Source organism: Cuculus canorus, chromosome 4, assembly GCF_017976375.1.
Source record: "Cuculus canorus isolate bCucCan1 chromosome 4, bCucCan1.pri, whole genome shotgun sequence".
NCBI lineage: Eukaryota > Metazoa > Chordata > Aves > Cuculiformes > Cuculidae > Cuculus > Cuculus canorus.
The window spans coordinates 12,923,849-12,939,434 of record NC_071404.1 but is presented as its reverse complement, the minus strand read 5'-3'; the positions used below and the strand labels follow the sequence as shown (position 1 = coordinate 12,939,434).

Genomic DNA, 15,586 nt, shown 5'->3' with positions numbered 1-15,586 from the left:
CTGTTTCCCACCTTCTCTATCATTAGACTGTGATGTCTGTTGTGCATGTGTTATTGGCTGCCACACTTGCAAATAAGGTTCATAATTCCACACAGATATGGCATGGAAAATTTCAGGATGTTTCTTTCAACTGTACTTCCGGAGTGCTGCTGTGACTTTGACTTTGTAGTCATTTTTTTGTAATGTTATTAATTTCAAGATTTTTTGCTTCTCATTTGGTGTGAACTGGAGCTGTTGTAAAGGGTTTTATGGGGTGCTACTATGTGTACTTCATCTAGTTAGCTGGCTTAATCCAGTAACAACACACACTAGGTAGCTAGAGCCTTGCAATAAAATTTGTGCACATTATTTTAAATCTCAAAAGTAACAGAATGTGCCAAAAGTTTGAAGTTATTTATTAGAATATAGAAAAGAAAGGTAAAACAATGTAAAGAAAACTCATAACCCTTGTGTGACACGTTAAGCAGAAAGGTTTGCAATTAAAACTGTGGTGAGTCAGCTAAGTTTTCTGAAGGGCTTAAGTTTTATTCTAGTTCTACTTTTTCAGGCTAACAGGTTTCAAAGATACCGTTGGCTTAAACTCATCACACACACCTCTCTGTTCCTATAGAAATTTCCTTCTGCCTGTCATTCCTGAGACATGGCTACATGGCTGATTCCCACTGCAAGTAATACCCTGTGCATTGCAGGAGCCTCCCTGTCACCACTGGTGATGCAGGTTTCCTGCTTGCTGCATCACTTGTTTTTTCTGTCTTAATCCACTGGTGCTGTTTTGCAGCAAGACATTGTCTGCAGTACCCACACAGCAGACTGCAATTCAAATGAAAAGTTTTATCCTCTTTTACAGAAAGGATTTTTTTGTGTCCTTGAAGGCTTGACTCACGTAATTTTGCAAACTTTTCAAATATAACTCTGTTTCCTAAAAAATCTCGAAATAGTGAAAATTACAACCTTCATTAGTGTGCAGAACATTATGTCAGCAATCAGCGGTTCCTGCATACATCACTTCTGTGTTTTCCCACTTGACCTAGAGACAGACTGCTTTCAAAGGTCAAAGAGCAGTGAAATCCTGTTTCCCAAAACAGTACAACAGCCTCTATCCAAGTTTGTCATCAGTTGTATATTTTGAGAGAATGGCATTTCTCTGTAATTAAAACTGGGTCCACCAACTCCTTTTGCTCTTTTAGCAAGAAGGAGGCAATAAAGGTAAAACCAAAACTAGAAAGTCAAGTCTGTGCTGTTACAGAGCAGCAATTTACAAAACTGTTGCTAATATCTTTCAGTCATTACCGCATGAGCTGGATATAAAAGGCTTTCTAATGAAGCAGACTAATTCTCTATTAGCTAAAGCAATTAGTACTGCATCTCTTAAAGTGCAGATTCATAGCAGTTCTTAAAATGAAGACATACTTATGTAAGTTGTTTTCAGTAAATAGCAAATAGAGGTAGAATAAAAACCATTTATCTATGTGGAAAAAAAAAATGCATTCATTAAAGTTACCTGTGCAAAGAAGGATGTAGACTGAAAATGATACTTTTGATTCTAGCAAGGAAATAAAAGTATTTCTACCCCTAGCTATCACAAAGAAAAAAATCTGTGAGTAATTGCAGAAGCACAAGAATATGCCCATTTGCAGAAACATTTACCAATGAAAAATATCATAGAATCATAGAATGGGTTGGAAGGGACACAAAAGATTTCCTAGTTCCACCCCCCTGCCATGGACAAGGACACCACCCTCTAGACCATGCAGCCCATGGCCTTGAATGCTTCCAGGGAGGGGTCGTCCACAACTTCCCTGGGCAACCTGTTCCAGTGCCTCATCACCCTCATCATGAAGAATTTCTTCCTAATATCTAATCTAAATATTCTCCCTTGCGATTTAAAGCCTTTTCCCCTCATCCTATCACTACATGCCCTTGTAAAAAGTCCCTCCCCAGCCTTCTAGTGCGCCCCCTTCAGGTATTGGAAGGCCAACTATAGAGTCTCCTTGGAGCCTTCCCTTGTGTAGGAGCATATATTCCTGGGATTGAGAAGTTATCTTCGATGCGCTCTAGTCTCCTGGATTGCCTACAGCTTGCCGTGCTACTTTTCTAGCAGAAGTCAATGTGGTTGAAGTCCTCCCTGTAGGGTGAGAGCTTGCAAGCCTGAAGCCTCCTGTAGCTGGAGGAAGAAGGCTTCATGAGTAGGTTCTCCTAGATCAGGTGGCTTGTAGTATATCCAGCACAAGTTTCCTTTTATTGCCTCAGTCTCTTATTCTCACCTATAAGCTTTCAACCTGTTTGTGTCTATTCTTCAAGGACAGCTCTTTGCACGCTATCCACTTCCAGATATAAAGGGCAATGCCTCATCTGCTCCTTCCCAGCTTGTCCCTTCTGAACAGCCTGTAGCCATTGATAGCCACATTCCAGTCATGGGGTTTATCCCACTAATTTTCAGTAATGGCATTCAGGTCACAGCTTTCTAGCAGCATGGTAGCTTCCAGCTCCTCCTGTTGGTTGCCCATTTGTATAAAGGCACCTCAGCTGGGCTGTTGACCATGTCACCTTCTTAGGGAAGCATCCTTTATTTCCCTTAAGGCTCCTGCTACTGCAGGAACCCCCAGCTCATCTCCACAACTCTTCCTGATATTATCCCCCTCACCTTCACATCTAGTTTAAAGCCCTGTCACCGATCCCTGCAAAGCTCTCTGCAAAGACCCTCTTTCCCCTTTGTGAAGAGTGACTCCCATTTGATGCCTGTAATATGCAAAGGAAAGTAAGAATAGGAAAAGAAATATGTTTTGTATGAACAGCAAAAAACCTCCCTTCCTTCAGTCCTGAGAAGGTGATTTCTCATTCATGAATCCTCCAGTGGCCAGATTAATCTTTGCTACACAAAGCTGATGTTCCTACTTCCTGATTAATCTGTGTGACTCAGGAAACTCAGATCATTTTTTCCTGATATTTGCTCACGTGGGTTTTTACGATGCAAAGCGATAATAAGTTCAAAATGGCAACTAACCAACTATATTCAAATAAACCTTTATTCGGGGAGAAGATACAACTGAATTCATATGTGAAGCTTTCGTTGGGAGCTGTCTCATTAGGTAACATTCACTACTTACTCATATTTAATTGTTTTTTTTTTTCTCATACTTGGAGAGGATTTTTTAGAAGTCTGTTTAGTGAAGCCGTAGGATGGCCCTCATTACCCGAGCTCCATAGACCAAGACAGCAAGTAGAGCTGTGGGAAGGTGAGACCACATGTCTACAAGGCAAACACCCCACAGCCTGAGCACTGACTTAAGAGTGGGCTCATTTTGGAGATAAAGATGTTTGCAGGGAAAAGATAGGGGCTGTTCATTACACGATTATTCATTTCTTTTTCCTTTCTGCTCAGCACAGCTGCTGTCACATCCAGTAGTAGTCATGAGGGTCATCCCTGAGATTTGAGTCTAAGCTGGTTTTGGCACAGTTCGCCTTGCAGGTCTTACACCTACTTCATTCATAAGAGCCTGGTTTTTAGGCGTGATTTTGGTCCACATCACCTTCATGTGTGCTGTACTGACCTTATCAAGTCTCCTCATTGCCTACAGGAATAGGGTCTTAGTTTCAAAATGACGTAGTCAACTGTGCTGAGTTATTTGATAAATGAGACTGTGAAGTGGGTCAGAAAGAAGAAAATCCAAGAAGGGGCAGTGGCATCTTCTGAAATGTTAGATGAATGTGAAAGAAATGAACTGACTCATATAAATTCCCTGATTCAACAGAAATATCCTAATCCTATCTAGGTTGTATTTAAGGTTAAATAATGTACAGTTGTAGCATTAAACAGTGGAGCACATACTGTCTTGATGGGCCAAGCAGAGCTTATATTTTGGGCAGTGAGTACTGTCATTCCTTTTAGGAACTTTTCAGCACTAATAAGCACACTCTGCGTAAACAGATCTCTTTTGGTGGTAAAAAAAAAGCTATTTATATAACACAAAAGTGAAATTTCATACTTCTAATCTCAAGTGTTTTCTTTCCTTATCTCTTCTATTTAAAAGCATCTGATAATTCTTATCTTATTTATACTATACAAACAGGCAAACCATATATTTAAGTCAAAATCCCCTGCAGAATATCATTTAGAAGGAATATTGTGCTATGATTGCTTCTCCCCTAGAACGCTGTAAACCGCCTTGTTATTTGATAGTTTGCAATTTGAAATGCTGCATGTTGGAAGATAGAGATCTCAGTATTTGGGATTGCATCTGCTAAGATCATCTTCCACAAGTTCGTTTTAACACTTCTGTTTGCTTTGCAGTAAGCTGAATAGTAGCTGCTTCTCCTCAGATTGGTTTATTTTGGTCAGAATATTCGGTAGCTTCCTGGTCGATATTAAGTAAATCAAGTAATTTTGCTTTAGTTTGTTTTTTTTTTTGTATTTGCACAGTTTTTCACAGTATTTCTCCATTTCTGGATTTTTTGCAAATTCGTAAAGTCTTACAAATAAAATAGTTTTTATTTTAACATCTCAAGTTCAAGATGAATGATTTAAAAGAATGTGATTAAAGGTTAAGATATGGCTTCTGAGTTTATGGGCATTTCAGCCTTACGTCTTAAATGTGGGTTCTTCTATAATAATTTCTCAGCATGCAGCAATAAAACTAAAATGTTAGTCTGGCCACTGTGTTTCTGTATTAGAATTAAGCCTCATTGCTTCCACCTATGGGTAGCTGACAATGTAAAGGAAGAAGTTTAATGTGTGCATATATGTTGTTTCAAAGATTTATCTGGTGCTACCAGAAATGAAGAAAGCCTGCTGATCATCTGAGTTTAATTCTTGCTCTGACCTGGAAACTTCTCACTCTGACTAGCGTCAGGACTAGATCCAATCTGTCTTGCTCATGGGGATGCAATCCTTGTTCCCTCCTGTTTTGTGACAGGGAACCTGGGATCCCAGCTGGTTGAGTATAAAGAAGAGATGTACATAACGTCTGACTGTGGGAAGACGTGGCGTCAGGTAGGAAACAGAAATCATCAAAGGCACCTGGAAATAATTTTAATGTACATAATGTGCTTAATTTTATAATGCTTAACTACTCTTTATATACCCACTCTTTTGGGGGAGGTAGTATTATTTATCCCCATTTCGCTTGGAAACTGGTAGAGATTAAGAGGTGATTTTTCAAAGACTCAAATTACTTGGGCTGTCACGTTCTGCTGAAACTCAAATATTTTGGTCTCTTTGAAGATATTATAAGTATCTAGTGTGAAAAACAGAGTCTGCTTAGTAATTTAAGTAATCTTCCTATGCTAATAATGAAGTGAACTTGAGATAGTTCTTGTAGTACAAGTATTCCAAGGTAAAATATATGGTTTAGGTAGAAAGGGAGATGTTCTTCTGCTTCACAGTCTGAAAAGTGATATTTAAGCTTAAACTTTGTTCTTCATTGAAACTAAGAAAGCTAAAACAGATTCTAAAAAAACAATAAACCTTTGAACATCTTTTAGTATTATTTAATCAATTCTGCAAAACCTAAAGTACTAAAAAAAGAACAGTTATGTAGCAGCTATATGCTATATGCTGTTCAAATTCTGGTTGTCTTTTGCCTCCGATGCCTAGTGTAAATTTAAGCATTGTACATCTATTATGTATTTTTTCCTAAATTGCTCTGTCTCAGCAATGCTTAACCATTGGGATTTTTTCTGTGTGTATATAGCAACAAGAAACAATATGATCTGGAGTCTGCTTATAATGTATATCCAGGAGGGGGAAAAGAAAGCACCCTCAAAGGGCTAGTGTGTCAAAAGTCATTTAATTTCCATTAAAATAGTGTTTTAGTGTTCAGCTGAAATAAAATTAAGTTGCTTTATTTTCTAAGAACAAATAAGTGTGAAAATTATTTCGTTAGTGTTACTCAGCTTGGGGAGTTTGAGATTAAAAGAAGAAAATACAGACACTTTCTTGTATTGCTATTGTAGTGTGCCATTAATACTTCACCAAAGGACATTTTAAAATAAATACGTTATTTTTTTTTCATGATAGTGTCCTTTGAGGTTTAAAAGATGAAATTTTATGCCAAATTCCTTCTTGAGGTCTAGCATGTGATAAACACATATTTAAATGTAGAAGCTGTACAGGATTTACAGTGGGTACTATGATGACTAATACTTCACAGTGACCTCTCTAATAATTTATTGTCAGCATTTGCCAAAGTTCTGTAGTTTTTTCTGGGGTAAAAAATAAGAAGAAAAGAGTGAAGGGTCATCAAATTCATATTTTTGCTGGTTTTTATTTGTGAGACATTTAGGCAAATGATATGTGACGAAACTTGACCTTAAGATGACTAATCATGCTGTAAAACCAACGACAAACTCATCCCTCTTTATGACAGTCTAAATGAAAACCAGCATTGCTAGCTTTGTTTTAATTAAAACTATTGTGAAGCCTTTGAAAGATCTTACTCAACATTTGTGATATGAATGAAAAGATAGATTATTGTGTTTTATTTTATGTCCTTACTGTTTATGATCGAACAGTTCTTCCAGAGAACAGCAGTACATTTCCTTTCTCTGTTGGAGTTCATGCAACAAAAGACAGGGCTTCAGTCAGGTGATACGGGAATTATTTAGACAGTAAATTACAGGTTTCCTGAGCTGGCAAAAGCAGAACAAAGCTCATGTTTTGGCACAACTCGTCGGGTGGGTTTAAGTCAATGACTTGGAAACTTTGTGGTTGTCACTAGTGAGTGCCTGTCACCTTCCTCAAATGCCACACATTGCAGAGCTGTCTGCAGACCAGAAGAGGAGCAGTCTGTGCTTGTGTAGTCGCAGAGTAGTGCAGAAAAGTACATATAAAAGGCTTTAGGGAAAGACAGTTCAAGGAATTAATTAAAAGCTTTCCTGAAATAATAGCAATATTGATTCATAGGAATATAGGACTGGGAGGAAGGTCAAAGTTCATGTAATTCAACTGTGTGCACTGAGACAGCAACAAACGTACCAGGAATGACTCTAACAGAGGTTTGCCAGACCTGTTTGTTAATCCTTCGCTGCAGGAGATTCTGCAGGGTGTTTCATCATGCTTCATAGATTTTTCTGAATATTTAAGATGTTGGTTATGCTTTGTTCTTGCAGCTTCACAGATTTTGCAAAGTAAATTAATTTATTTTTGTCTTTGGAGAGAAGTGGTTTCCTGTCACCTCCGAATAATTTTCCATATGTTGAAAGGTGATTATCATGTCTACATCACGTATAAGGATTTTCTTAACGGATCATATTTCTAAACTGCTTTTCCTTTTTTTTGCTCATTCATTGGACTATCTAACATGACGACCCTCTCTAAAGCATGGTAAAACTGGAGGCAAAATTATAAATGTCAGTATAAAACAGAATGAAATTATCACCCTTGATGTCTTAGCATTACTGGTACCTGATTTCAGAAGACTTGTTCTTTGTGCACATTGTTAACTCAAAATTCATTTTGTGATTCATAACTGGGATTAGTCCCCAAGTTCCTGAATTGGTAATACATTCTCGATTTAACAATGATCTACTGATCATTTTCCTTCAATAGTTTCTTAATCAGTGGTATACACTTCAAGTTATTTCAACTAAACCCATATTTCCATAGGATGCACATAGTAAGGTTGTTTGAGAGTTCAGGAAGTCTTGCTGTGGTGAACATAAATAGCTGGTGTTCGTTAGTAGAAATAAAAATGCTTAAATGAGATTTTTGTGAAATGAAGGAAATAGCAGTGGATAAATGGAAAAGTAAAACCAAGGGTTCTGACTGTGGGTAGTCACATTACCACTTGGGCTGGCTCCTCTTGTTCTCCTGCCATTCTCTTGCATGATGCCTGAGCTGCTTTTCCAACCCTTGAATCTTCGCTCTTACTGTGTGAAATTTTAGATTTTTGGCTGCATTGTACAACATTGCACTGAAAATAGCAGCAGTTTAGGAGCTGATTGAGAAGTATCTTAACCATCCATGCAGCAGTGGTGATCTGGCCTGTAGGAGAGGCCTTGTAATCACCTTGAGATTACAATGAACAACATGGGCTTAGATCATCTTAAGTGAACAGCAGCAAGGTAGTCCAAGGTTAACTTCTGGGGCAGATACATCTGTTTGAAAGATTTCTCTGTCTATTATACTAGGAAAACAATATCATAAAATGTGTTAATGAACATGATACCGAGTCAGATAGATGAATAAATCTCACATCCTGGGAGAAATAGGCTACCTCTGAACGCAATTTCAGACCACAGATGTTTCGAACGTTTCTTTTTTCCTATGGGACACATTTTTTTTTTTATTTCTGACTTTTAAAATATTAGGATGCTTTTCAAATGCTAGATGACCTTGTGTATACATATGAGTATGTTTTATTTGTTTATTTAAGAAAATTATTTCTGTTCACATTTATGGTTGCCATTGCTCTTTCAACAGCATCTGTTACAATACTGTGGTTGAAATAGGGCAGAGTAAAAGAAAGGATTGGCTTTCAAAATAAATGGCTTAAATAAAAAGAAAAAATCAGCAACAAAAGCCTTTCATATTTGGTCTGCTACCAAAGTAGCTAGTATGTCATCAAAATGCTTAGTTAAACCAATAAGGTTACACTGAAAGCCTGCTGTGTGTCTGGGAAGTGAATCTAGATCTCTAGAGCGTTTGTGTGATGCTTACTTTGTTGGACTATTCTTTCTCTATCCCAAGTCCTTTTGTATCAAACGAATTTGAAAATCCTTTGTTTAAGCAAGACTACTTGTTTTTCTGCAGACGTCTTAACAGGCAGGTAGTAACACCTTTTAATCACAACAGTAAAGGCTGCAGTCTCAGCCTCCACACCCACCGCCTCGTTCTGTGTAGGAAGACATCTGTTTCCAGATTTGATTTTAGAGATGGATGTCACTTGGTGAGAGAAGCAAATGACTTTGGGCATTTTTAGTTACTTTTGAAACTTGAATATCTCAAAGTAAAATTGCATGTAGTACATTTCTCTGGGATCATGTAGCCGTGTTTTCAGTGATTTCATGGAGCTCTCCTAATTGCTCCCAACAGATATTTCCTGGCCCGAAAGAGCTGCCGAAGTTGTTAGCATAGACACAGAAACAAACTTGCAGATCAGAGGGAGGAGGGATGAGAGAGAGAAAAAAGATGTTGGCATTACAATGATAAAGCACATAATATGCTCCAGAAATTACAGAAGAAGTAAGAAAACATAGAAATAGATTATAAAAAAATTAGTTCTGTGGTGGCTGGCTACTGGTAAGGATCATGATAAATTTATGACCTGACTTTAGTTAGTGAAGAAACATGTATCAGAATTTGTGCTGCCTGTGAACTTACATATCCCTTGTTCCTGGGTTTGAACTTTAGCTCTGACACTGGGACCACCTTTGTCTAAATCCTTTGAGAACTGTTTCTCTAGAAAGTAGAAATAAATATTTTGTTTTGTACTGAACTCCACAGGCATGATTGTTAATTCTTTCCAATATACTGGAAAGATGAAGACTTGCTTTCATAAGGAATTTCATACATTTTCATTATTAAGTGTTTGAAATCTGTGCAAGAAGAGCATGGCATAAAGATGGCCTTAATATGTATGTAACGTGTCTACTGTGCTTCACAGTGTGCTACAGCTGGGGTACTAAAGAGGTACATAAGGAAGTGCCATGATGCTTTTCTGGAAAAGCCTAAATTGGATAAAGTGATGCAGATACCAGCTTTCTTCAGGGTGATTGTGAAGCTTCTGGAGACTGTGTGCCAGCATATACTGTTTCATTTTGATTTGAGCAAAAGTTCAAACAAAGTTTAAAGGAGGATCAAAACTCTACTTGCTTATCTGACTCCTGCTGATCTCATCCTTTTGAAGTGCATCTAAAATTAATGTCTGTCCTTTACTGAATTCTATTCTAAAATATGCAGCTGTGTGGAACAACTAGATAGGACTGTAAATGCCTCGTATCAGGGTTTCGCTTGTAAATTGGCAACCTCGAAAAAACTGATCAGACGCTTGAAGCAGTAGGATTCCCATAAAATATACTCTTGCTAGATGAGAGGAAGACTGAATTCCAAACCTAAATGAAATGCTTACTATTTTTGAAGCAATTGTGAACGTACTGTAAGACACTTTCCCCCTCATCTAGTTCAGTCATGCTGATAAATCCTTTAAACGTAGCATTCAGTATTGCCAGAAAAAGAAGCATTTAGCATTGTCAGTATTTTTTCATTCACAAGGCAAAGTAAAGCTAACTTTTATATTTTTCACCTTTGCTTTGTCAAAGCCTGTAGGAGGCTGCACGTTCATTTATTAACTGCTAGGTGTGTGTGGTAACTCACTTTATCACCTGCTCTGATGTTAAATGAAATTTCACAGGCTAATAACATAAGTGAAGCTTGTCTAAAAACAGCTTGCAGATGTTAAAATGTTCACTTATTTTAGTACTGTTGGTGACCTCTAGAGAATGAATGAGAATAATTTAGGAAATTTTGAATCCTTTGTTTGAATCAATATTTTGGTTTAGAACTCAGAGCAGCATCTGTGTGAGATCACATAAAGTTTGAATTTAAAGAAATGTTTGATACTGGAAATGAAGAAAACATACTTTCACCAATTATTTCAAGTTCTGTAGAGTCTGGAGAACATGAGAGAAAGTCACAGACAGCAATGCTTTTCCTATTTTACTTAGAATTAGTCTACAAAGCATTTTATTTTGCAAGATACACAGAATATGGCAAATACCAAAGTAAGGTGATAGGTCACTTAGTGATATATAATAGGAAGGAATGCAGAATGCATACTTTGAGAAATAAAAGCTTGGGCTAAAATCACTTTAGACAGTTTAATCTGATTGTGATTTGAACCTGAACGTTTTCTGATTCACCTGCTTAACTTTCTTTTCTTGTACAGCTGGGAGAAATGTAAGAGCGAAACTGACTTTTATGTCCTTTTCAATTTGAATTGTGGACATTATAAAACATATAAGTCTTTTAATCCTGGCTTGCCCTTACACTTTATTTCTGCTGTTTTGTACATTTGCTTATCTGGCCTTTTTTGTCCGACTTGCAGGTCTTTGAAGAAGAACATCACATACTGTACTTGGACCACGGTGGAGTTATTGTGGCCATCAAAGATACATCTATCCCTCTGAAAATACTCAAGTAATCCTACAGTCAATTAGAGTAGAGCTGTTGCGTATTCAAGACCTGAGGCGAAGTTCAGAGTTTAAGATGAGCCTTTTGGTTGGGTCTTGTATGAAATGCAGGTGTAATGAGTTTAATTTAACATTAAGTCAACAAAATACAGATGGATGTTTTCTTAAAGATGAAAGAAAACATGGTGCTGAAGATACTATGGCGTAATGAGTTAATCATAATGAAATTTTCTTGCATCAGTGTAGATATTTTTTTGTTAAAAGGCTGTCCTCAGTCTCTACAGTACAGGTCATGTTCAACACGATTGTCACCTGCTACAAGTTTGCACCAGCAGTGTATGGCAATGATGATCGAACAACGTAGTGTATGTGGCTTAGGTATCTAGTAGACATAGTTGATTCATACTGTAATAAAGCTCTGTTCCCTCCAAGGTCCACGGTATGTGAAGATGTTAGAGAATAGCCCTGAGCAGGCATTTTGTTACGAAATATCAAGGTTTCAAACTATGGTAGTGATGCAAACTATGGCAGTCTTACATAAAGGCGTATAAAATTATAATCTTTAGCATAAGAAAGCGCAAGGGATTTTTCTTATTCGTGTGTGACAAGGCTTACTTTTATGTAATACTTTTTACACTAATAGGACTTGGGCTATGTACTCAGCTAGAACAAAAGCCATCACTAACATACTATCCAAAAAGACCTGCAGTAAAGGTACACAAGGAGACTTTGATTCATGAATTTTGGGTTCACACTGTATTTGAAATATGTTTTGCTGATTTTTCAGCATCTTTTGCAAATTTTTAAGGGGATAGTAGCTGTGAAGGCCCATCATCTTGGTGCCTGCAGTTACTGCCCCTCCTACGGGTTTTAGCAATTGAGCTGTTTTGCCTCTCAGGTTTCATTGACCTCTACTTAGCAGGTCCCTGGCTCAGAGACTGCTAGAAAGAATGAAGTGTAACTTAACATGCTCTTGAACCTACAAGGTAGCAAGATAGTTTATTGACAGACCTTGGCATTTTTTTTCATCTGAGAATTTCTCTTATTATGGCAAATTTTTATACAACTTCTAATAAAGATGTGAGACCCTGATTATGTTGCTGTGAGAAAGATCACATGAATATGATCCATTGTCCAAGCATATTGTATTTTGGTGGTTGTAAATCCTGGGCTTTAGTAGTGAAAGGATTTTTTTGTAGTTGATTAATTCTATTTTGTATGATAATGACAATTGTAAATAAAAAAACATTTCTGTTTTTTCACAGGTTCAGCATAGATGAAGGCCAGACTTGGAGTACACATAATTTTACCAGCACTTCAGTCTTTGTAGATGGATTACTTAGTGAACCTGGAGATGAAACACTGGTCATGACGTAAGTTTCTGGTTTCACCTCTCTTTTTTTTCTAGGGTTCTTTCTGCATGTTATGCACTTAAGCATCTTTTCCGTTATGGATGTTTGAGATAGTCCATGACTTTTGCCTCAGCAAGTCACACAAGCTCTTACACTGTTCATGTTCAAATAGCCCTAGTATGCAACCTGTCTTTAAAATTACCTTGAGTGCAGAGTTTCAGATTGTGAAGATAAAGTGCTATGTTTATATGAAATTTTGCAAAGTTACCAAAGGGAGAGTGGAATAATAGGTTTGCAAGTACAAATCTGAGCAACACAGGTAAAAAATAAAATCCTTTTCTGTTTTCTCCAGATTTTTAGGCAGACTTCAAAAATGTTAACTTATCTGTCTTTCTTGTGAAAATTGTCTTCACTATGTTGTTGTCCTAGTAACTAGCATTGCAGTACTTTCTCTAACCAAACACTGTGCTAAAAAATACTCTTTTAAAATCTGTGCAGTGATTAAGGCAGGTGATGTGAATAGAGTTAAAAATAACTGAATTCTGCAACTGTTTATCACGCCGCTGTTTATCTGTCTTTTTTCCAAAGGGCCAGGGACATCTGGATCTGAGCTGCAGGTTTTTCATCTCTAAGATGAATGCTAATATTTTAAAAGTGTCTGAGAGTAAAAAACACCTCTCCAATTATGAGGAAAGGCACGTGCTGACTGCAGCAGGAAAGGGGAATGCGCTCAGAGATGTGCAGGTTGTCGCATGTTCTCCTATCAGAACAGCTTGTGCGATCCTTGATATTGGAGCTCAGTGAGTCTGTGACAAGCTGCTTCTCCTAGGAGTTATAAACAGAGCTGCCTTTCATGTGTATCAGTAGCATTTTCCCAGGAAAAAAGAAGGAATAGCCCCGTGTGGAGTTGTGTAAAGAATCGTCAGCAAAACAAAGCTCCTACCCAATGTAATTTAAAGCAATGCACTGAGTTTATAATGCTGTATTGCAGAGGGGTGAATTTGGCCTGTTAGTTTGTTCGTTCATTCATTCATTCATTCCTTTTTTTCACTGTCCCATTTATCCTCTATTATATATATGTGACCTGACAAGATCATATGCCCCCATCTTCTCCTTCTTTCAAGCACAGGGGGGTTTATGGTATAATGTATGCCACACAGAGATACTTATGCCTCTGAATGAAGGATTTTCATGGATTTCAGTGGAAGTAGAGAGATCAAATGCTTATCCTAAACTGTACTCACTGGCAGATAAAATTATGTGTGATGACTATATGCTCTGTGGATTTTTTATTATTAAGTATCATTAAAAATGGTGATTTTGTGAAGAGGTACTTAAATGTGTGGCTGAATAGGCTAAAGAGCTCATGTGAAACAATACCTTTCTGAAATCGTCCATCTGAAATCTATAAAGCTGTAGTTAGATTTGTAACACGAGCCCAGATTGACAAAAAATCATCATATGACTTTATGTTTTTAAGGGCAGAACAGGAGTCTGACTCTAGCATCTTAATGCCAGATGTGTAGGATCTTACTTTGCAGCTAGTTCTGCTGAACATGGGGGACATCAACTTCCTATCTTACTACTTACAGTCTGGCCCTGAAAAGACTTGGAGCCTTCCTACAAAATTCTAAAGATAATGGAAGAATAAATCTGCAGTACTTGTTTCCTTGTTACCGTTATATCAGCTTCCTTATCTCATACTGCTTTTGATTGAGTTTTACCTTCAGGGTGATGCTATCTGCCCAGGGGTGTTCTGTCTGACTTTATGTCAAGAATTTTTGTTCTGGCTAGCTTAGATAATTTTCTCTCACAACTTCACACTGTACTGAGTTGCTGCACGTGGCGTAATCTACAGTGATTTGCTGCTTTTGAGAAATTTCATTCACTGATACACACTCCCTGAAAAAATAAAAAAAACCCACAAGCAAATAACTGCTATCTTTTCCATTTTATTAGATAAAAAGTGGTAAGGTGAACTTGCATATGGTAATGGAAATGAATTAGTAGTGTTTTTCACCCTGAAGAATCCCCAAATCCATCACTAAGGACCTAGTCTGACATTTTTTACTTTTACAGGAATTTAATTTTCTCCCTTTGGAAAGGGAATTTGAGAAAGAACTTTGAGTAAAGAGTCCAATGTCAAAATCTGCATAAATTAGAAGAGATAATATAATTCTGATGTGGGGAAAGTAATAATTGAAAAAGTATGGGACAGAGACTGTTTTATTTAAAGCTTCTAGAATAAACTCACAAAAGAATCAAATAATGTTTTACTTCTATGGGAAGCAGCTGTTGGGTAAAATCCTGAATTCAATGAAGTGGTGTTTGCTTCAAGGGTTTTAATTGGTATTAAAAAAAAAAAAATCCACAAAAAGGTTATCTAAGAAGGGACCTGGTAACACTGGCTGTAACAGAAACTTCTCATTCTCCAGCATGGTGACTGAGATGTTGACCTGACTTGCAAATGACTTCCGTTTGAATTCCTCTTCTTTCTTAACTTATCCAAAATTAAGTGGTCTAGAAAGCTTTACTGAAGAAACAGAGAAATATAAACCTTGTTGCCTCAAGGCTTCAACTCAGAAAGTTTTGTGTTTTCTCCAAATCAGAGAAAAAAAGACTGTTGACTTGTCAAAAGTTTTCGTAAAACTAAGTTGTCATCTGCCAGTTGACATTAATCTAAATCATTCATCCAAATCCCTACCGGTATTCAAAATATGTACACATAAATGCCAAGGAAAATACATTTTATTCCATTGTGCTCTGCAATAGGCCTAGATAAGATTTTTAGGAGTTCTAAGTGGTAAAGTGTTCAAATCTTTAAGAAATGCATTCTGTGTAAAAATAAATTTCTAATTATACCTAGTTAAGATTTTTAGGAAAGATAAACAAAAAAGTACTCAAAAAGTTTAGGAAACTTGGTCTGTGTAAAAATCAGTTTTGAAATGAAGAGCTCAAACCCACCATTTATTGCTAAATGAATAAGTAAGGTTTGCTAAGAAACTTTCTCAACTAACTGATATATATTCATCAAAATAGGGCATGGTCAAGTGGGCTTTATTTTGTTGTAAATTCTTCAAGAATGATAGTTACTGCTACCCAGTGTT

The 15,586-nt window shown here is 37.1% G+C and overlaps 1 protein-coding gene across 4 annotated transcripts in view; it reads left to right on the top strand.

Annotated features, from left to right (window-relative positions):
- The window catches only part of SORCS2 (sortilin related VPS10 domain containing receptor 2), a 558,809-nt gene that overhangs the window by 490,008 nt on the left and 53,215 nt on the right, over nucleotides 1-15,586 (top strand). For all 4 annotated transcript variants that reach the window (XM_054065304.1, XM_054065302.1, XM_054065303.1 and 1 more), the window contains exons 12-14: nucleotides 4,914-4,990; nucleotides 11,043-11,134; nucleotides 12,393-12,500. In XM_054065304.1, coding sequence (XP_053921279.1) covers nucleotides 4,914-4,990; nucleotides 11,043-11,134; nucleotides 12,393-12,500 — 277 coding nt within the window. The remainder of the gene's footprint in view (nucleotides 1-4,913; nucleotides 4,991-11,042; nucleotides 11,135-12,392; nucleotides 12,501-15,586) is intronic.